Raw genomic sequence first — 23,195 nt, 5'->3', positions numbered from 1 at the left:
GGAGAGAAGGAGGATGTTAAGTGCTGAGCAACAGACCTGAGGAGTTATCATTTTTGAAGAGGTTCTAGCCTGTTTCCTGAACTTTGTCTCACACCGGAGGCTCTGAAGTGAGGCTCAGTCTCACCGACGCTCAGATAAAAGCCCTTCGACAACACGTTCTCAGGTGTCTCACCTCGTTGTCCAGCAGTCCGTTCTTGTCGCGGTGCGGAGCCTCATAAGCCTCCATCTGCTGTCGGGACACTCGCACCAGCTTCTCAGCCAGCTCCCTCCACCGGGACGCCACCTCCACCGCCGTGGTCAACAACACAAAATCCAGGACCAACCTGGCAACCAGACCCTGGCAGTCCATCTTGAGCAGCGCCTGAAGAGGGAAAGAGAGACGGTCAGCTGAGGAGCAGGGTTTTATCTGAGATCTCTCATGGGCTGAAAGAAAAACATAAGCTGCATCAGATTTTTTTTTTCAGGATTGTCTCTTTTTTTTTTTTTTACCAACAAAATAATAAATAGTTTGAAAAATCATTATTCTACACATCATTAAACTGTCTGAGAGTGATGAACAGTCAATTTAACAGTCACTGTACAAGCACAACTGATTTACCAACAGAGCAGGGCTCAACTTTAATACCCTGAGGTTTTGCCTAACAAAGCGTGTTTTCTCTAGACATTAAACACTTGAATCTGTCCTCTAATACACATGTATTTAGTGGTCTAAGATTTAGAGCTTTGCTGTGACAGAGCTGTGGGTCATTTTCCATAAAAAAGGGACCTGATCTGACTCACAGGTGGAGGTGTGGTGACGAGGCACTTTGAGGCTGCATGAGGTAAAAATATAACCAATCAAAAGACATTAAAATTCTCAAGATCCTCAATCCTCAGATGGTTCCTCATATACGTGCCGGTGAGAACCACTGCTGTAAAGTGAAATCCCTCTGAGATCAGCTCGTCCCATGGGCAGGAAGGCAAACATCTTTGTCTATGAATGTGTCTGAATATGAAGCTTAGCCTCTCCTCTCAGGCCGTGGCTGTAAACATGTTCTTACTCATCTCACCTGGATAAACGAGGGTTAAAAAATTGCAGATTAAATTGTTAATAAAAGCAGCTGAGTGGAAAATATGCTGCAGGCAAGATAATTTTTTCTTGTAAAAATGCACAATAGTTATTAAGATGTTTGTCTCCTGAGACCAAAAAATGCAGCGTGCATGTGTGTGTGTGTGTATGTGTGTGTGTGTGTGTGGTCGTCTACAGATAAGATTTTGGTTGAGGAAAGCAGGGGATTCAGCGTCTTACATCCTTACACACACACACACCTACACACACTTCAAAGTGATGCACTGTCCTGTGGTGATACCTTTCAGGTTCTTTGCAGGGGAGGTTTCTCTTTGCTGCCAGCCCCAGAATCACACAAGCAAACAGACTCACTTTGAAAATGCTTTTTTTTTTTTTTTTTGGTCTAATCCATCTTGAACAGTGATCTAACAGTGTAGCAAAAGTTTTTTTTTCTTGAAGATGTTAAAATCTTGCAGAAAAAGCAAGATGCTGCCATACAATATAAAATCAAGCATGACGCAGGGATTATGTGTCGTTTGAGCTCAGACTCCAGAGGAGATCATGGAGGAGCTTCAGCCACTGCAGCCAATTAAAACGATGGGACTGGAATCCATCAACGCACAAACAGGAAGTGGCAGAAGTTGCACTGGGCAAAGGTTTTCATTTTACAGCCTGTTCACATGGGTTCCAACCATTTCAGGGAGGGGGCTCAGTTCCTCAGCAAAGTCCCAGTTAGGGAGGTGGGACTGTGTCTGACACCTCCTCTCAGATCCTCCTGAGATGCATGCAGACGCACACCACAGACACTCGCACAAATGAAACACAAACTGCGACTCCAGCCTGCTGCGACTGTTTGATAGCTGCAGCACAGACTGGGTCACGTCTGCACCTGACACACGGTGGGAAAGCTGCAGGACGTCTGGTCCAGAGCGTTTGTGCAACCAAACTTCGCTTTCTGACTCACTGTTGTTGCATTTAGACACTGAAACCCACACAGCTCTCCAGGCTCCTGGAGACAGGTGCTCAGAAGTTTCCATGACTCTTTTGCTTTAATTCATTATTCATCTATTCAAACATCAGAGGTGCTGCACCGTAAATACAAAGAACAACACAATCTTTTGTTGTTTCCTCGTGCGTCTTGAACAACGGTAAAAATTTTGCACTAATGTGCTTAATCTTCACAAGTCTTCCAGTGTGGAGGGGCTCAGAGGGGACTTTAATGAATAGTTTAGTTCTGGAGTGTGGTTTCTGTGGCTCAATGGTTCCCGGAACGACTCGTTTAAAAATTCAAATGTCACCTCACCAACCTGGGGACGTGCTCGTTTTGAAACGCTCGTTAAAAAAATAAAAGCTTCAAACAAAAAGGAGGCAAAGCTGACTGTCTCCGTCCTCCACCAGGACTCAAGATGAAAAACAATGCATGAAAACACATCAGTCGGGAAATGAACAACTTTTGACGTGAGAAAACAACCGTCCAATCAGAGCTGAGTCAGCATCAATGCTCCTCTTGTCAGTCCTACTCCCATCTGACCACCTTCACTTGATTAATGACTTCATCAGTTCAGATCAGAGCTTCATGCTGTGTTCAGTGTGGCATGAAACTCTTCATCATCATCATCATCATCATCATCATGGAGAGCTTCAGGCAGACGAATCCTGAACGTAACATGAAGTGATTCATCTCGTCTGACTCACATCCGCAGGAGCGTAGAGACGTACTCACATATAAAGTTAATATATTGCAGATGTCATGAACCTTTTATAGAAAGTCCATAAATCCAGCACATTGCAGACAACTGCAGAATTCATAAAGCTGTCTGCACAGGATGAGAAATGTTATTCAGATTAAAACAAGCTGATTAAATCTTTCATAACATTTCAGGTCTTTTCTGTTTTTTGAATTCCTGGACATGATGAGGTAAAATCCTGCTTTATGAACTCAACTTGAGGCTGTGTTCTGACATCATTTCTGAGCTTTAATGTAAATCATTTCAGAGTTTGACAGTAAAATGTTCAGGAGTGGAGAAAAAATTTACAACTTTCCTTTCGAGAAAACCTCCAGCTGTGGAGCCTCGACTTCATTTAATGGAGCTCGAGTGGTTTCTACTGATTCAGCCTCTCTGTCAGTCAGCTGAAGCTTCAAAGCACACACACACACACACACAGTCTCCATCGACCAAAACACTCTAATCTGAATCAAAAAGAACCAAATTTCATGCTGATTTCTCTCCATCACTCAAGTTTAAATTCATGATGCTACTGACAGATTTACAGAAACACACCAGTTTATATAATAAACAAACAAAAATATCATATTCATTCATTCTTTGAACTACAAATTTTAAAAAAATCAAATAATGTCACTAAAAATCTTTGCTCCTGCACCAACAAATTGCAAAAAAACAAAAAATTAAACCTAATAAATCAACGAACAGACTCTTCTGACATAAATACAGAAGCAAGTGATGAGTAATTAGATAGCAGCCCACAGATGAAGCAGTAGGGAGGGACACTGAAGCACAGAGTGAGCTATTTCATGAGCAGACGTGTTAAAATATAGTGTAATTTAAGGAGGACGGCTGCAGCCTCCAGATGCAGTGTCAGTGGTTTTTAATTAAAAATATGAGCATATCAACAGTCAGCGATAAGGACGGAGTGGCTCTGCTCACTCGAACTTGTTGGTAAAAACTTGTTGGATCGGTTCTGACTGGATCCCGTTGCAGAGAGGAAACGACAGAAGAGGCAGAGCTGGTCAGATGAAGAGTTCACCTGAAACCAAACCTCAAGGTATCGTTCACCTTCTACCTGCCGCGCCTGGAGGAAACCACTGATCTGATCTCGTCTGATTAAAACACCCGCGCTCGTGGAATCAACTGATATATTATTCACCATTAATCAGTTTCTCACCACAAACTGATCAATTATTAACATCCCTACACACAAGACTGCAGCCAGACTTTATTTCACTGGTCCTATAGTTTCCTATAGGTTCAGAGAACTGAACAGAAATTACTTGTGTTCTAAATAAAAGGAAAACAGACAGGGATAACTCTGTTATGGCCGTCTGTAAACTTGAGATTCAACCAGCTGCAGGATATTATCATTATTATTATTATTATTATTATTATTACTATTATTATGGAGTGGTTCTGCAGATAAAGATGGCCGACTGCTAGCTTGGAGGAGTCAAACAGATCCTGGTGACCCTGGATTTGCTCGGATTCCCAGACCAGCAGTGTGGGGGAGCAGGTTGGCAAGTGATGGATAAAGTGCTGAAAAATGTAGATGGATACGTTCACCTTTTCTGCAACAGCCTAATGCATCAGTGTGTGTCCTGACAGGAGCATATTTCAGCCCTAACTCAGTCTTTAAAGACAAGACAGGAAGGACCTCATAATCCAGAGGTCATGTTATTCCCAGTTATTAGAATGATCTATTTTTATCCTCTCATCCTTCATCTCCTTTATCTCCTTCTATTACAGACGAAAAAGTGAATGTTCAGGTCAGACTTTTCAGAGCAGACTGAGATGATAAATTATTTTTTTAAACAATAGTCTGCTTTATCTTTTTCAACCCCCCTCCTCCCTCCTCCTCCTCTCTCTCTCTCTCCCTGTCTGTCTCTATCTCTCTCTACCACCTGGTCGACGAGCACTTTGGCCTTCTGCTGTGATGTCCTCCGTCTGCTGATTCAGGCTTCACACAGGTTTCAGTCTAAATATAGACCGGGTCACGCCAGGCCCACACACACACACACGCACACACGCACACACGCACACACGCACACACACACACACACACGCACGCACACACGCACACACACGCACACACACACACACACACACACACACACACGCACACACGCACACACACACGCACACACACGCACACACACACACACACACACACACACACACACAGAGTCAGGGTTCAGCTCTGTATGTCTGGGGATGAGGATGATGTGTTCAAATGCAAATCAGGAGTTCCTGTTCATGCAGGAGAGACGTGTCGTTTAAGCCGGAAAGGATTAAAATTAGGAGACACAACAGGAAACAGGAAGGAGTTTGTGCTTCAAAATAAAGGTCAGGAGTTCAGGGAGTGCACATCGGCACAGTCATGTACCTTCAACGTAACTGGAAAAAACACAAAACCTGAATTTTGTTTTCTGGAAAAAGACAAATGTCACCTGCCTCTGAGACAAACCCTGCATTCTCAAACTGGACCAGATGGAGGTCAAAGGTCAGCGTCTTGCTCGAGGACACGTTGTCAGTTGTTGTTTTACATTAACAGTGGCTTCAGAAAGTCTTCAGACACCTCCACTTTTTGTACACTTTGTGTTGTAGATTTAACTATAAGTGGACGGAGTTTCAGTTGCTGATTTTTTCATATATTTGCAAAGAAACTGTAATCTGTCTCATTAACAGGCTGTAAACCACAGTCTTTAGAAGAAGCTGTAATTCACTCTCTTCTTCAAAAGCCTACTCTTGATTCAGGTGTGCTCTGACCTTCCCTTTCTCTATAACATCCTCCAGAAATCAGCTGTGTCACTTTCTGCAGAACAAAAGTTTATCTGAGGATTTAAATGCGTCATAGCAGAACAACTGACCTTCTAACTGCATCAGACAAAGGGCTTGTCTCTGTAGCCTCCTTGTATTGCTAGATCTAGCTGTGCTGCATTTGACACCATCACATCCTGTTAAAGAGGCTGGAACATTTAATTGGCATTAAAGGAGCCGCACTAAGCTGGTTTAAGTCCTATTCATCATTTCTATCTCAGTTTGTACACGTTAACGATGAATTCTCCACGCATGCAACAGTTAGACACCGAGCTCCTCCAGGTTCAGTGCAGAGTTGTGCAAGTTCACGCTTCACAAGAGGCTTCTGTTCTCCTACCGTCCATCCCCCAAACCACTGCAACATCACTGTTCACTACTACAGAGTCACAAGAAAAGCCAAGAAAAATCAATGTGAGAATATGACTTAAACAATGTGTCACAAAGCAGAGAAAGGCAGAACAGGATAAATAGTAACAGGCCAAGAATAGATCCCTGTGGCACCTCAGTACTGATGGTGAGAGGTCTCTGGTCTCTGACTCAACACCAGCAGTGATAACGTCTCTGCAAACTAATAATGAATGGGATTAAACTCTCTGTATAAAGCCTGAACACCAACTGGATCTACAGCTGCACGTTTCCTTCATCGCGTCCCTGTTCCCTGCCTGGTTTTGGTTGATGCTTCCGCGTTATTGGCTAACAAGATGATCCTGATTTATAAATAGAAAACCGTCTGCTTCATGAGAGACTAAAGTGTATATAGTGGAGATCTGCAGGAAGCCCTGAAGCAGACGGACAGACGGAGCTGACAGCTGACGGGGGGATGTCAGCTAAATGAGCTCCACTTCCAAAAGCCTCAAAAGGAAAGAGGGAAGGAGGGAGGGGGAGAGAGAGGTGGAGCAGGGTGGACGATGACAGTGATAGGTAGAAAAGGAAGAGAGAGAGAAAGGAGGAGAATATGAGGCAAGCAGAGAGGACAGAAAAGGAAAGTGAGGAGAAGAGAAATAAAGAAAGAGACGGGAGGATAACAGCAGCAGCTTGTTTAAAGAATTCACTCTGCAAGCAAAAGTACTGATTGCTGCAAAGAACAGTCTGAACACCAGTGAGATAAAGACACATAAGACAAATGCACAACTTCATTGCACATTTTTTTCAGGTAGGTTAATGTACAAAAGAAGACACATAACCTCCATTATTGTACACTTTGCAGATAAGCTCCATGTCTTTCAGTCTCCGTCTCCACCTTTCAGCCTCTCAGTTTTCTTTTATCAGACTAATCTGCCAAATCCTCAAGGTTCTTCAGATGTGGCAGAAATACAAACATAAAGAAACATTTGGCTCCTGATTTGTTTCAGTCCCTGTAGTTTGAAGAGTTCCACTTCCTGTGTTCTCACTTGCTGCTGTTAAAAAACACGTTTCTGTTTGGATCAATCACCGGTTTCTCAGCACAGAGTTACAGGAGGATTAATTTGGAAAACTCCTCTCTGCTTCTGTGCAGGTTGGACTCCCTGCTGTGCTGATTCCACCTGACAACCAGCTCTTTTCCTGAGAGTACCTCAGCTTTAACAAACACCTCTGCTGCTCTGTCTGATCTCGTGTTTCTAGTTTTTGGTCTAATAAACCTGCAGCAGCCAGGTCTGGATAAGCAGGTAGTGCTGTGAAACATTCATCACTTAATTAAAATGCTGTTTTTTACTGGCTGTCACAGGGGATGGAGGCAGCTGTACATTTCTAATGAAGTTTAATTTTCGGAGTCGTACTCACTGCGGTGCTATTACTGTAACTGTTACTGTTTGACGACTAAAGGCCTTGGTTTTAGATGGAAATCTACAAGCAGGGGATTGATTACGTCCCCTCTAGGACTGATTACGCCCCCCCGCCCCTGCATGGATCTATTATTAAATGACACTCTTCACCACTGACAAGCACAAGGAATGGCCTTCTCATTTTGTCCTCTGCCTTCGTAACTCGAGTCGTGGCGTTAAAAGATCTGCCGGGGCGGTGTCAGATGCCCCCCCAGGCCTCCAGCTCAGCTCCCGATCAATGGCTGCTCACATTTCACATGAGAACACCTGTCGGCTACTGTGGCAGAGAGGGGGAGATGTGACGAGCAGCAACACTTTCATTTTTCAATGTTTCTCGCTGCACAGGGGGAGATGCACGGTTGAAACCAGGCTGTTGCAGCTGAAATGCTTTTTGCAAAGGGAAGAACTAAAACTATGCAAGAAAATAGAGCTTTAAGTCAAATTTATCCATTTTAGTTCGGCTTGTTGCCTTTCTAGCATCATTTGATGTCTCCACTTCACTGTCTACAACTAAAACCAGAGCGTTTCTCCACTAGTGGGGTATATGGGGATATTGTGCCAACTGGGATCAGTCCATGAAGGTCTGCTCGCTTCACCAAGAGCCGTGTCTCGCCTTAAACTGATTAGCTCAACACATGTGTGAGACACTGAGATTAGTGGAGAGGTTTGTGGTGTTACTGTTCAACTGGACAAAAAGAGGGGGCTATATCGGGTGGTGTTATGTAAGCAGATCAGCTAAAAGTGCAGAATTAAATGAATGGAGTCAGTGTAACAGGGTGAGGAAACACACAAAGACCACACCTCCTTATTCAGTATCCTGTAGGTGTGTCTAATCTCTTTCTTTTCCACATGTATCACTTCTCACATCCCACCCACTAAACCCTTGTTTCCTGCTTCTTTGCTTCCTCCTCTCTCATTACAGAAACCACAGGGGGGACAATGATCCCTCCAGTCTCACTCCCTGGGCTCCTCACCATGACGTCTTCCAGACATCGATTCCCATTCATCCCCTCTAGATGAGAATGTCCCATCCCATCCTTTACTATCACGTCATGTGGGTATTTGTGAGGTTTCACAGAACAGTCTGGATTTGAGCAGATAAAATCCACATTATTAATAGAAAACAATGAACGCCGTGTTTGCTAATCATGGATTTTAAAGCCAGAGGTTCTCACTGCAGGAACGTTTTATAGACTAAGAATTATGTAAGAGGGGCAATTTTTTTCTGTTGAACAGAAGATTGGCCTGCGTGACACACTGGACCTTGTTCTTGCAGCCTGAAGACAATTTACTGCTCTGCAGGGGAAAATGTCACAGGGCGCACACACACACACACACACACACACACACATACACACATACACACACCCACATACCAAAGTGATTTCCAAGAGGTGAAGATGTGCAACAGATGGAGCAGTGACTTTTTACAACAGCAGACGTTTTCTGGATGTAGAATCTGGGTGAGGACCCAAACTGCTCCTTCGACTGACTGAGACACCCAGAAATCAAAAGAAGATGAAGCAAACAAGGGGCGTTCAAAATTCAAGTCAGCCCAGTTTAACCTGAGATGTGTTCTCCACAGAGGAAATTAATTACAGATGTGTGATGATAACGGGTCAAAAGAAGCAGAACCAGGACCACGTCATCCATCAAACAACCAGGAAGTACAGGTGTTATAATGAAGTTTGTTTCCCCACTGATTTGTGTTTCCCCAACTAAAACCTGACCCCATATTTTGCAACAGTTAACCCAACCCTAACCCTAACCCTTACCAGCTTTCTCTGTAACACTTAAACATAGCCTCCGGTAACCCAGCCCCAGAGGAAATGGTACGAGACAGAATGACAATGAGCAAATATAAAATAGTCAGGGTTTAAAATCTGTTCTGCTGTAGCTGCGTTCAGCCTGGAAACATCACATGACAAAACTTATTGGTCAAACACTTACATGTGCTGAAAAATGTATACTATGTGGACAAATTGTTCCCTCGAGGGACAAATTACTACATCATCACAGGTGATGAAACTGTTTTTGGTTTCAAGAAAATTTCTGGACTTCATAGAGGACACTGAAATGTGTCCTTGTTTCACTTTCCAGCGAATATATAAAAAATGGAGCTCAATGGAGGCAGGATGAAGCCCAGTTTAGAGAGAGAAAAGGCGCTCTTTTGTGCACACAGCAAGTCAAGGAGCCTCAGCAGGAGTTCAGGGTAGCCTCCAGAATAAAAGCCTTTTATGAAACATAAAAGCATGCCTACTGACTCGGTGAGATCAGCGAGATTATGGGGAGGTCACGTGACTTTACAGCCAAACAGGAGGAGGTAGTCGCAGGTGTGTTGCTCTGAATAACAGTGTGAGGGAAGAAGCATGAACAGCAAATGAGTGACGGTCTTTTACCTCAACAGCCGCTGTCAAAGTCCCATTTAACAAGGCACTTTACCCCCAGCTGCTCTGCTGGCCGCCAGCTGAAACCTGCGGCCGCTCCGAGCACGTTGCTGTGACAAAAGTGCACGCACACTTCATCAACCCTGCCTGGATAAACAGCAGTTGGAAAACGTTCTTTGCTAAAGTACTTTTTGAATAATGGTGTCTCGCGAGGGAAACGTCTCGGGACTATTTTGGCTCCCCCAGGGTGTCGGCACTGTCGGGGAAGAAAAACACAATGAGGCCTGCGTGCATCGGCATGACAGAGTTGTTTTTACTCAAACTGCACCGAAAACAACTGCACCCCCCCAACCCCACCCCCGCCTTCATTTTTCACGTGATGGCTGCCTCCACTGTGAGCCACCTCAGGCTATAAGACATGTTGTTTAACATTCATGTGACTGAGCGTAAGGACTCAAATCCTTCCAGTTCCCACTCAGACTGTGTCACCTGGGGGGCTGACATCTTTTTGGAAATCCTGTGGGTCATGGGATTCCTGAGGGATTCCCACGGGATCACATGACTGGGGCAGGACAGGAAAAGAAGATATGCAGTTCCAATGTGAATAAATGCTATTTTCTTTATTTCGAACATAATGCTAGTCGCTCAGTTGTCTTAGTTGCTGGTTGCTGGTTGGTTGCGGGATGGGATGGGATGGGAGTCATGCTTCTGGGATTGGGACGGGACAGGAGTTAAAATCCACTTCCATGTCACCCTCTTTGTCAAATTGAAGTGGAAAGAAATCACGTCGAGGGCTGATGCACTAATCAATCAGACAGCAGGTGACTCTAACTGTTCAGGAAATTAGATTTTTGTTCTCTTCAGCTTCAACAAACCCTAACTAATGATGCAGCAACCAGCTGAGAGACACTGACAGAAGCTGTCTCTTGTTCATAATGTACATCATTCATTTCTTCTTCGTGTTGCAACAGTGTTATGGTAATGCAGGACATTTTGCTTTGAATGTTATTTCAGCAACAGCCTGTAACAGTTGGAGGATATCGGGGGGATGCCACCATTATTTCTCCGCTCAAGGACAATTCAGTGATTGTGAACTCACACTACTCTTTCCCACAAGATTCTGCAGTCATCATTTATCAAACATAAATGCAAATGACTCTCTCTTACCAGCTTCCAAAATGTGAGAAATTGCTGTAAACTGGTTATTTTCAAGTTTATGACTGATGGGCAAATAAAGCAAGTCATTTAAAGATGTCGCCTTGGGCTTGAGAACCTGCCAGCAGGTGTTTTTACTACATTTTGAGGTTTTATAAATTACAATGGTCAAATCTAGACCACATTTGGTTCTAAGAGCTCACATAAAAAATCTGGTTCATGGCTTCAACCTTATAAACAGGGATGCACTTTAAACTACTGGCTAAATAATCATAGAGGTCAGAGGAAGAATATATGCCAACAGGAAGCATGCATCATTTAGTGCCTTGCTTACTGACATCTTTAAGCAGCTGTCAGATAAGTGCTCTTTCCCTCTTTCCTCTAGCATTTCCAAGCCAAAAGATTTAATGTCAGAACCCCATGTTACAGTACAAGGTATTATATAGAGATTTAGGTCAATATCAATCTACAAGATCAAACTTTAAGGCTTCTGCAAAGTCTGTTGGAGATTTTGTGAAGTGAAGACCTTCATGAAGAGTGAAAACTACAATAAGTAGAAAATAAAACAGAGAACAATGAGAAATTAAAAGTATAACAACTCTCACACATCACAGCCATGTTCATTCACCATTTCTTTTTCTCTTACCATCATGAGTTCCCTCTGGAAGGACTTCCTCTCCTTGTTATCCATATTGGTGCACTCCTCTTTGAGTTTCTCCAGAACCGACGCCACCTTCTCCGGCTCATTGTCCAGCTCTGTCCGGCAAAAATAATTCAGTGGCAAATTTCCATACCCCAGGGCATCTGCAAACGCCCTCCAGTTTCCCACATTCTCCATCAACACCGTCCTCACAGTCGCGTAGATGTAGGTAAGAAATTTGCAAGGTTTCAGGATCTGGTCCAGGAGCATGGTGGTCGTTAGGTCTGGCCCACACCAATAAATAGGCTTGACCTTACCCAGAACCAAAACATTCTTGGCATGGACCAGCCCCATCTTCCCCTGATAGTATCCAATGTACCACTCTTTGGTCCGCAGCTGCCCTCGCAGTTTGATTTTCTCCTCACTGAGTAAAGCAATAACATCCCCCTTCTTGTACTCCAACAAATACGTGCTCTTGTGCTGCCTGATGACTGTTTTGATCAATTTGCCAAATTTCAGGTTGGTAATGCACCTATCCTGAAACTTTGGGTATTTGGAGGTGACAGCCAGTGGTGAGAGGACAATCTTATCCACCTCGTTCTTCTTTAAGAACCTTCTCTGACCTGTTATTCTCGCCCCGGTCTTCGGTGGCGGCTGTGGGGTTTGGACACAGAACTGAGTGAGGATACAGTCGAGGGCATCTTTGACTTGGACCCTGAGAGTGAAGTCTGAAATGCTGTTGGGGTTGTGTGATGTAATCATGTACAGGAGTCTGCTAACCTTCCCCAGTTTAACCTGAAATCCCCGAATCACCCCTGCGCCCTCGCTCGCCTTCACCTGGTAGTTGGACATGTTGGAGTACAACCCCACCCGAAGGTCCTGAGGGTATCCCAGTATGAACTGGTGCTTCCCCCACAGTTGGAGGGCCACCGGTGGAGTCGAGGTAGCCTGCCGACCCACCTCGCTCACCAACAAGGTCTTGGGGGCACAGTCGTGCCCAAACATGGCCACAACTGTCTTGAAGGAAGGGTGGATGTGCTTGGGTCCATAGACACCCAAAGTTACGCTCCTTTGCACATGGTCCCAAACCGTCGTATTGTGGCTGATGCACTGTGACTGAATCACAACAGCCATATACATGCAGGGCTCTAGACTATCTAACTGCACCTGCACTGTGTCCTTGTAAATGTAAGCATTAGGGATCGGTATGTAAGGCCCCTCTTTGCAATCGCTGCGAACACAAAGCACTTCAGCAGTGTGACAACTCTCCTTCTTCATAGTTACTGATACCTTCATCTCCAGTGTGATGAAGGACTTGGTCTCCATGTTGCTGAGCTTTATCTCCACCACGGGGCTCACAGTGGAGCAGTGGTCAGTGTTGAGCTCCAGTGGAGGGTCCAGTAAGGCCTTCATAGAGATCTGCTGGTAGTCTCCATGGCTGACATGGCCCTCTGGGATGTGTACACTGATATGGGTGTCTGGAAGCTGAACAACCCCTCCATTACTGTCCAACCTGCACACTATGTTGGTCTCCACCGGCTGTGTCTGGCCCCACCCAGGACTCTGGCCCAAGGAGTCAAGGTCATGGCAAGACCTGGCCAGCTTTCTGTGGTTCAACCAAGCAGTCCTAAAGTCTTCTCTGCTCTGAAACTGCTCTGGTGAAGGAGCCTTAAGGCCCGTAAAGAATCCAGAAGACGGTAAGGTTGGATTAGATTGTGCCTGCAGAACAGACAGTTCTGACAGACTATGAGAACGTTTACTCCTGAAAAATGGATTATCCCTGTGGAGGTTTGGCATAACCTCTTGGTTTGGACAGGTGGGAGTGGTATTGTTAATGTGGTAGCTGCTGAACCCATTGGTCATGATTGTGCTAGTGTTAAAGTTGGAACAAGATGATGGAGATGCAAGAGCATCAAACAGAATAAGGTCTGCTGAGTTCCTTACACCTATATCTTTGCAGTTTTGATCCAATGGGCTGTTAAAGGGGTTCACAGAGAAGGGGCTGTTATTGTAAATTGGGGAGGGCTTCACGGTCATCCCTGTCCACTCCCCCAAACCTCCAAACTCCTTTGACCCTTCCTCGTATCCCTCCCCGAGACTGTCGATCATCCCACTGTCACTCAGCGAAGAGTTTCTGAAGTTGACCGGCTGGACGTAGGCGGCTGGGATGTAGCCCATTTCTGTGTTGTTGTGGGCGTACCACCACTCTCCACCAGATGTGTCCAGCACATAGAGGCGATCACCTTTGGAGAATTTCAGCGTGGTGAAGCTGCTGGGGCAGTAATCCTTTATGGCAACCACTTCCTGCGCAGTTCCATAGGAAGAAGAAGTGTCCAGCCTTAAGGCACTGGGAGAAGGCACTGAAAAGGAAACAGGTATTAGACCAAATCACAAATTCATCTCATAAAAATATTAATACTGGTCTCTTTAATTTGCCTTGACTGTAAAGTATTTTGGACCTTTTTTTTATCTTTAATCATTCTTTGGCTGATTACTCAAAAAACTGCAGTTAACAGTGCTTATGTCATAATCTTACACAGATATGATGGGCCACTTGAACTAATGAGGTGATTGGAAATAAGGTTTGTGATCAAATGGTTCAGTGGTTTACTGTCTCCAAATGGAATCTGAGTCCTTGATTGCAGAACCAAAACCTTAATTCTCATCATCTGAACACATCTACAACATTTTCAGATCACTTGTTAAAAGTGTGAGCAGATTAACTGCATAATTTACTGAATAATATACTATTTTTAGTTCACCTCATTAGCGTATATGGAGCATGTAAACAAAGCTGCAATGAAGTGCAATCAGTGAAGTGGAAGAGCCACAAAATGAATGTTTTCAACATGTGACTCAACTTATTTAGAAAAGATGAAAAGCAAAAAAATTAAAGCAAACAAATTAAGTGATGAACAAATTAACTCAAAACTGAAACAATTAAGCCCTGTACATTTCTTTGCAATTTAAAATGTGGCCACATTTGACTGAAACACTGACCTTTGACATCATTGAGACTGGCCCCAGTCACCCCTTCACTGAGGTCGATGAGGGTCCCCTCAGACTTACAGCGAGGGAGGATGTGGTTGTTGTTTGTTACTCTGATGATTCGATGGGCAGCCATCGCAGCTCAGTGGCAGCTTTTCATCTGGATGGGAAACAAACATATAAAGCATTTCACGGTGGGAGCAACCAGCCAGTTTTAAACACATCTGCATTCAGGCGTTCAGCCGATGCTCAAACATGAAGCAAATTCCTAAAGCAGCAGTAGAGCAGAACGCTTAATTTTCTAGATCAGTAGCACAGTTAATGGCAGAAAAGGTCAGAATGCAGCAGCAGAAAATAAGGTTGACAAATATTACTGCATTTTTGAAGTAACTGAGTATGAGGGATGTGCTGAAGAAAGAAATGAGCTCCAAGCTGAGCAGGGCGATGATTTTTGCAAATCAATGCAAAGAACATGAGCAGATATAACTTAGGGGAGGAGAAATCGAAAAGCAATAATGAAACCAAGAGATTCAAGTGTTGAGCAGAAGTGACAATAAAAGTTCAGAATCATTTTGTAAAGCACGAGGAAAAGACTGACATCTTGGGCATGTTTTTTCTAGCAATAATACAATGCGGGAAAATGTGTGAATGCTGTACTAATGCTGGCCAGTGTAGACTTTTATCTGACATTATCCTTTTAAAACATCCAAATCCTCTAAATGTCTCCCTCTCCCCACCAACAAAGTACAACAAACCCTTTAAAAGCAAATGAATAAATGTGCACATACTAGCCAAAGTAGCCCTGTGGGTAGAGCCTGTGTGACCAGATGCAAATATCTAAAATAAATGTGCACATGAATTTTGCTGTGACACTTTCAAGTGTGATTCCAAAGGAGCTGGAGTCGAGCTCTGTCACCAAACTGGCAAAACCATTTCTTTATGGACGTGGCTTTGTGATAAGGGCCTTCCCCAAACTGTTGGAAGCACACCATTATCGAAAATATAACTGCAAGCTGTAGAAATACTTTATATCTAGAGGAGTCCTGCATTTCAGCGTCTCTCCCTCCTCTGCACTGCTCTGCTGTGTTTAGAGTATTTGCAGTTACCAATTTCCTTGTCAGAGTTGAGCTGTGATTCAATTTGTGTATGAAAACACAAAGTCAGCAGAGGACTGTAATCTGATTAGAGAGGCTGCAAGAAATTGTTTTGCAGCAAAACGTTGCTCCCTTCAGTCACAAGACGCTTTATTATTCCTACAGGACGTGGCGAGCAGCGACAGTGGGAACATTTGCATCTGCACACTAATGATGCCATTTTAATCTGATTAAAGCAGCGCAGACGGTAGAAGCTGCCGTATAAATGCCTTTCACTGATTATCTTCATTAGACCTTTAATGTCTGGAGCTGAATTTCTGCTCAGTGTTTTCACATGAAACAGAATGTATTTTCATTCATATGCAGTTTGAACCACGTCACCAGCATCTTCTGTTTTCAGTCAAAACTGTAGAAAACCACACAGCAAATCAGCTGTTATTAGCCAGGTTTGATATCAATTATTCAGAGTCCCCCAACACTGAACACAGAGCTTTGTGTCCTCATACAGCTGATATGCATCTGAACAGCAGGTCAGAACTTCCTCCAAAAAAAAGTCAAATATTAACTTTCTCTACACACATCAATGCAAAACAACCCTTCTTCCCATGAGATCTCATTATATAACTTTTATCTAATAAAAAAATAAATAAACCTGACTGTCAAAAGCGTTAAAACTGTTATTATACACAGTACAACAGACACGGTCAAAGACACTGTTAAGTCAAGGAGACTAATGCAAGTTTTCAAAGGTTAAAGATCATTTTTTAGCAGCATATTTTAAACTGTGCAATGCAAAATATTCCCATTTATTACCTCTGTTGAAAGCAAACTTATGTCAGTCCCCCAAGGACAACTTCTACCTAATGAGTTAAAAAAAAATCATTTTTCTTCCTAAAGTCTTTCCACAGCAGCAAAATTATACTATACAGGCACAACCATAGAATTAAAATGAAGTGAAATTAGCCATCACACGAGGATGCTCAGGCACAGAAGACATCAGGCTTTGCAGTAAACTATACAACCTGTTTACACGTAGTGAATCTAATGTTTAAAGCTCCATATTTTAACTTCTCCTGTGTTTTATCTGAAGTGTTGATCTCCATCAGAAGATATACTTGTGGTTTGCTAAATCCGCAGCGAACAGATGCTGCATTTTCATGCTTTTGTCTCTCAAGCTTCGAAATGAAAAATACTGAAAACTGGAACTGTTTCAGAGCAGCTCCTCATGGGAAGCTGAGTGAAGCTGTGGCAGAGGAACGAAGGGAAAGTTGAGCTTGTTTAATGGCTGCATCTGTTCACATGGGAGCCGGTGCTGAAAGCCAGTCAAACTCCTCCGAGGTGACATTTCATTTTCATCCCGCACCCTCTCCCCTCGTCAGGGAGCGTGTGGCCCGTCGATAAAAACCCCTCCTCCCGCTTGAAAGTGAGCACTCAGCGGGCAGCGATCAATAACAAGCCGGCTGACAAAGACACTGTCACCCACTTTGATATAACGTTGAGGTGATCCCCACTAAATGCAGCAGGATGTGAGAAAAGCTCTGACAGATACAAAGGGAAAAAAAGAAAGTAAGAGGAAATGGGAGCTGCTGCTCTCTGCGACAGGAAACACAGCAGGAGGCTCAGTTCAGAACAAACTGGATTCCTCTGAACGACCCCTGCAGATCCACACTCAGCCTCCTGCAAGATGAGACCCTTTGTTACAAAACAGAAACCTCCAGGACCTGAGGGAAAAATGACACAAGCCAGAATAAAAACACTAAAGTTAACAGTTCTCTGAACACTCTGCATGAGGCCTTGTCTGAAAAAATCTAACTTTTACAGACAGGATTCTTCAGGTTCTACAAACACTGAATAATAACACAGAGCACATACAGCAGATGAGGAAATTAACTTTTACTTTTGTTGTACTTCACATCAGCAGAGAAATTTCAATTACAGTTGGAGAGGAAACTCTGAAAAAAGGAGCTTCCAGGGGATCTGCAGCAAACTGCTGGAGGGTTTGTGGGTTAACCGTCCTCAAAATTAGAGACAGGGATACTTTTTTTTTTTTTCCCCACTGGTGCATTCATATCTGAGTCAGTGAAATTATTAACTCCTTTCAGTCAGGCTAACAGAGTGATGAAGCAGGGAGGACGCCGGGGAGTCGAAAGTTTAATTAGCCGAGAGTCGGTCGGTCCTAATCCCTGGATGAATGTTGCTATAATAACCATTTCCAGCAGCCATATGTAGGGTTTATCGCCTCCTCATCACAGCTGTTTAAAATGAGCCGATGACAGGATGGAGAAGGAAACACAGCGGCACAGACCTGCTAGTGTGTGGATGGGAAACAATAGCTATCATGTCAAACTGGGAACATAACCAATAGCAAGTAATATTTAATACTGCAGATGATAAAACCTCCAAAATCTGATCCTCTATTTACTGTTTCATGTGTTTTTCTGATTGTTTACCTCGGTCTACACATTCTCTTTCTGAGTCTGTTTCTTGTTAAAGACGTGATTGTTTAACTTGTTCAGTCGGTGCATCGAGCTGCAGCTTTTCAGGTCCCCTCTCCATGTTTACTGCTCGTCTCTCTGAAGCAAAAAAAAAGTAAAAACCATCAAAACGCTGCATCACTCAGCTCCAGTAAAAGTCAGTTCTTTCATCTATTTTGCAGGAAAAACTGAGTGCAGGCACTTTGGGTTTAATTCAGTCCCGACCTCAGGAACAGAAACACATTAGGTCTGGTTGAGTCAGGTACCTAACTGGCCGCTCTGCTGTGGCCTGCGGCGATACAGCTCTGCTCCCAGCATGCATCAGGACGTTGTGTTTACACCTGCGATGGAGCAGTGGCGAAACAGCAGAAGAAATTAACGGGAGCTCAGGGGGAAAAATGTCCTTGGAAGTTTGTCTGCGACACTAAAAAGTGAGCATTCCACCATTTTTAGCAGTTTCACCTTTTATGTCTGTCGAGTTCATTTAATTGGGCATGAGTTTAACTGCTGTCCCCTGTGGGCCACCGTAGGTGATTTGGAGAAACCTGTGAGTGAATGCTGCATGAGAAACAATCGTGCTGCAGTTTCTAATGAGATTTATAGTAAAGCAAACATCAGTGTTTGCTTGTTAAGGTGGATTAATTGGAGAAGCCTTCAGGAAAATGTCCGAAAATATGATCAATGAGAAAAATGTTGCTCTCTGGCTTAAGATACTCAACAGTGTACTTTGAAACACATTTCCTGCTGTGCTGCCAGAACTGAACAACATGTAGCCTCTGTATCCACACCTGCATTTTAAATAATAAGCAGCAGATCAAAGGCACCTCCTGGAGTTTTTGACTCTAGTAGAACTTTTAAGGAGGATGAGTCTGGTCCCTTTATCAGACGTCACAGTGTCACTGAACTGGGCACATTGTTGTCTTGAAGGACCACATGCTGCGGTTGCAACTTCACTGTTAAGGCTTTTGTTCAGAGATGCCACTGAATCTATCTCCACTGTAAAATGTGAGATGGTGCTGTGGGGATGAGTGTGACAGTAAGTAAAACCCTGATCACTGATGTGGCTTTGAGGCATGAGATGTCTGATAAATCAAAGATCAAACTGTTACTAATTTACGAAGATTTATGAAAAGTGAAGGGTGAGCTTTTCCCTTGGAGGTGACGCTTTTCCTTCTCTGAAACGCACAAGAAGACGTCATGAACTTGCATTTATTAAAGGCTCAAAGTGGCGAAGACTGTCTAAGACATATAGAAAATATTCCTGCAGGCACATTCATTCAGGTGCTGATTATCTGACCTGCAGAAAAAATAAATAAAAAAACCTTCCACTTGGCATGTGGTCAAGTACATTAGTCAGCAGCGCCATTCTGCCCGGACCGCCACCGTTCATCACTGGAAGAAATCATCCGAAAATATTACAGTGGCTCCTTTCTCTCCCGTCAGGATGAGTTTCCAGGTAAATGAGCCTGCTAAGTGCTGAGCGTTAGTGCCACTTCCACCTCCGCACCGACAGTTTAAGAAGAGAGGATCGCTCTCAGGAAGAGGAAGTGCCATTTTCAGCTCGTCAGCAGGTCAACATCAGGGCAGCAGGTAGTTTAATTTTCAACATTAAGTGTTTCGAATGCAATAATTTACCTCCCATGTCTCTTCTTGCAGGAGGAAAAACAGCCAAGCTGCAAATCATGAAGCAGATGGATGATGTGATCAAACGCCTTCCTTTAAATGCACTGCAGCCTGTTAGTGCAATAAATCAGGGAAAATGTAAAAGCAGCTAATTATCACATTAACCAGCATTTAAAACCCCATGTAAAGGGTTTAGCAAATTTTCAACTGGTGAGGACACAAGTCAGTGTGGTGCTGTTGAAGCGTCACGGTTATGTGCTAATGTGATGCAGTAGTTTAACATTTCAGCCATTTAAAGGGACATTTATGTTTTATGTTGAAAGGTTATTAGATAATAACGACTTATTTTATTATCAGTTGGCCTTGTTTTCAGCTTGACTCCAGATATCCAGCGGACTGTGTAATTATTTCTCTTCAACCCAAATGCAGACCGAACTGTGACACAGTGTTTAAAGCTCCATATTTTAACTTCTCCTGTGTTTTATTTGAAGTGTTGATATTTACAAGAACATATATCTGTGGTTTTAAGAACCAAAAACCACCTGAGTGTTGTTTTACATCTCCTCTCTCAGGGTCCTCTCTGCAGCTCTAGTAACAACAGGTCAGTGAGCATGTATTCAAAGTAAACGTGAAGGACAAAATTCACACAGTATCTGGTGAAAAATAATCATTCGGATGGAAAGTAAACCCAGACAAGGTCCTTGTCCTGGAGTCCTTGAAAGCACCAATGGAGGCAGTTATGAAAACAGCCCCCACTCGTTCTGGAAACACTGCAGCAAGTGTTGTTTTACACCTTCACCAGTATCCACATACACACAGTCTGAAGACGACAGTTACAACATGAAGTTCTTTATGTTTCCCCCTAAAAATATTCACTGCTGCTGGTTAGTTGTAACCTGTACACACGACACTGCTGGGTATTCAGAGGGTTCACCGTCAGCAGCAGGGTGTGCTCAGTTACATCTGCAACAACTAGTCGACTAATCAACTGAATGAAAATTAATCTGCAGCTACGTCGAAAATTGATTCATAATCTAAGACGGCAAAAATGGTCAAATATCTGATTCCTCCAGGTTCTGCTGCTTTTCTTGTTCTTACATTGTAGTGAATTAAATATCTGGAGGTCGGGATATGTTGGGATGTTTTATGCCTCAAACGATTCATCATGTGATTAACACATGTTTATCAGAAGGTTTGTAAAACAAGAGCAAAGAGTCGCCGCAGCCTCAGGAACATGAAGTGGAGCTTTAAAGGGTGTAAAAGACAGTGTGCTGATTCAAATACTATACGTGTGTGTGTGTGTGTGTGTGTGTGTGTGTGTGTGTGTGTGTAGTGCTGAGTGGCCATTCATTACAAAATAGAGTGCACCTTCACGTGGAGCTGGAAAACGATGACATGCTAGTTTTCAGGCTAAGCCTCAGGGGTGGAGACAACAGAGTGTGTGTGTGAGAGGTGGGGGTGTTTAGTGTGACTTTCACATCAGTTTGTCAGAGAGGAGGAGGAAAAAAAAACAAAACGATGAAGGTGGGAGAAGGATGAGGACGATATGATGAGGAGGAAATTAGCAGAAGAGGAGGATGAGGAGGCAGAAAACTGGGGGAGGAGGAAGAGGAGAAGAAAATATGAAGAGGAGTAAAATAATTGCTCAAAGTGTTTGAAAGATGAGAAAAAGATGCAAAAACAGAGGAAGCGATGAGGAGGAGGAGGAAGAGGAGGAGGCAGTAAAGATGAAGGAAAGGAAAGGAAATGGGAAGGCAGCACAGTAGGGGAGGAAGAGGAGGCACAAAGAAGAAAAAAGTAAAGAAGAAAGTCTCTCACTAGTGAAACCCACATTCCTCTTAGACCCTGTGTGTGTGTGTGTGTGTGTGTGTGTGTGTGTGTGTGTGTGTGTGTTCCTGAGGTTGCCTTGAGAGAGAGAGGGGAGGGAGAGAGAGAGAGAGGATTTGCAGCTTATCAGATGACCTTATTGGCAGGGCTAAGGAGGCGATGGAGAAGCACACGTGATAATAGGCGCTATATTGTCAACTGATCATTTCCAGTCAATTTGCCTCCTGCTGCTGCTGCTGAGCTTCTCCTCTGCAGCCGCCTGTGTGTTTATGTAATTTATGAATATTCATGTACATTCACAGCTACAGATGAAACAAAGGAGTGAAAGAGAGAAAGAATAGAAGAAAACGACACTAAGGCTTTGAATTTAAACCTATAATTAATACTGAAGGGATAATACAGGAATATTAGAAAAATATCACACAAACAAAGCACAATAAAATCCTAAAAACACGGTAAAGGCTCATTATTAAGCACCTTACCTCATAATAAGCAATAAAAACATTAGAAATTAAAACACAATCAATCTCAGATCACTACAGAAAGCATTGAATATTCATAATGTGCACTGGATGTAACTATAAACTTACTGTAAAGCAGCAAAGACACATGATAACAATCATTATAAAGCTCCAGGGAGAGATAACTCGGAATATCACAGGAAGAATATCAGAGATTTTTCATGTGAGTGAAGCCGAATTTCTCTTTACACATTGTTCTGCTAAATTAACAACGACGCTGTGGGAACAGTTCGTTTAAACGACAATTAGGAGTAATAAAGTCTAAATCTGAAAAGAATGTGAACCGACCTCTCGCTGGATGGAAACCCGAACGCTCAGAGACGGTGCCAAGTGAGAGCAGGGGGAGTCAGAGCTGATGGAGAGCTTCTTCCTCTTTTCCTCGTTTTTTCTCGCGTCATTTGTCTCCAAGATAAATAACAATTTAAAAAAAAATAACAGTGAACAAAAGGATTAAAAGTAAGAATAAGAGCTCCAGTCCGGTGCCAGAAGTTTTCCGTGGTGACGGATGCGCCAACACACCGGGACCCGTCCGCCTCCGCTCCGGTCTGCCGGAGGACTGGAGAGGAGGTGCGGGGTGAGCGTGGGTGACGTCACGACGAGGGCGGGGCCACACGCACACGCACACGCACACAAACGCACACACCTAGTCCCTAACTGCAGCATTGTTCTTTACTGATCAGTTCTCAATCATGTGATTGAAATATTAATAGTAATCTATTACTCGTTACTCTCTTGTGTTTTGTTCTTCTTCATCTTATTTTAGCAAAACAGGAACATCATCATCCTCCTCCTCCAGGTTCCCATTATAAACACATTACATCTCTCTTCCTCATCCTTCATCAGACCTGTTGCAATTTAATGTTATTTTCTCTTGTGTGGATAGAAAAAAAAAGTAGGATAAAGATCTGAATGAGCAGAACTAATCCGACTAAACCTGCATCCAGGGGCCTCATGAGGCTCCAACAGGAACAGCAGAAACTCTTTTTCCCTCTCTCACTTTATCATCTACTATACGACGCTTCAGACGCCGCAGGTTGTTGCCTTTCTCCTCCTCGTTTCACGTAACCAGTCTCTATTGGCCAA

General features: G+C 43.4%; 1 protein-coding gene across 3 annotated transcripts in view; it reads right to left on the bottom strand.

Moving 5' to 3' along the window:
* Window positions 1–23,195, bottom strand: part of sh3bp4a (SH3-domain binding protein 4a) — a 66,189-nt gene that overhangs the window by 1,815 nt on the left and 41,179 nt on the right. For 2 of the 3 annotated variants that reach the window (XM_071464775.1, XM_071464776.1), the window contains exons 3-5: window positions 14,586–14,733; window positions 11,592–13,945; window positions 173–361 (exon numbers count right to left, since the gene is read on the bottom strand). In XM_071464775.1, coding sequence (XP_071320876.1) covers window positions 173–361; window positions 11,592–13,945; window positions 14,586–14,709 — 2,667 coding nt within the window. In that variant the 5' untranslated portion in view covers window positions 14,710–14,733. Of the gene's footprint in view, window positions 1–172; window positions 362–11,591; window positions 13,946–14,585; window positions 14,734–22,400; window positions 22,659–23,195 lie in introns of those variants that run through there. The other variant, XM_071464774.1, reaches the window with a different exon arrangement.

Source organism: Trachinotus anak, unplaced genomic scaffold, assembly GCF_046630095.1.
Source record: "Trachinotus anak isolate AG129_WGS33_773 ecotype Australia unplaced genomic scaffold, CSIRO_AGI_Tana_v1 ptg000026l, whole genome shotgun sequence".
Taxonomy (NCBI): domain Eukaryota; kingdom Metazoa; phylum Chordata; class Actinopteri; order Carangiformes; family Carangidae; genus Trachinotus; species Trachinotus anak.
The sequence above is the reverse complement of the archived record's forward strand: the minus strand, read 5'-3'. Positions and strand labels throughout refer to the sequence as shown.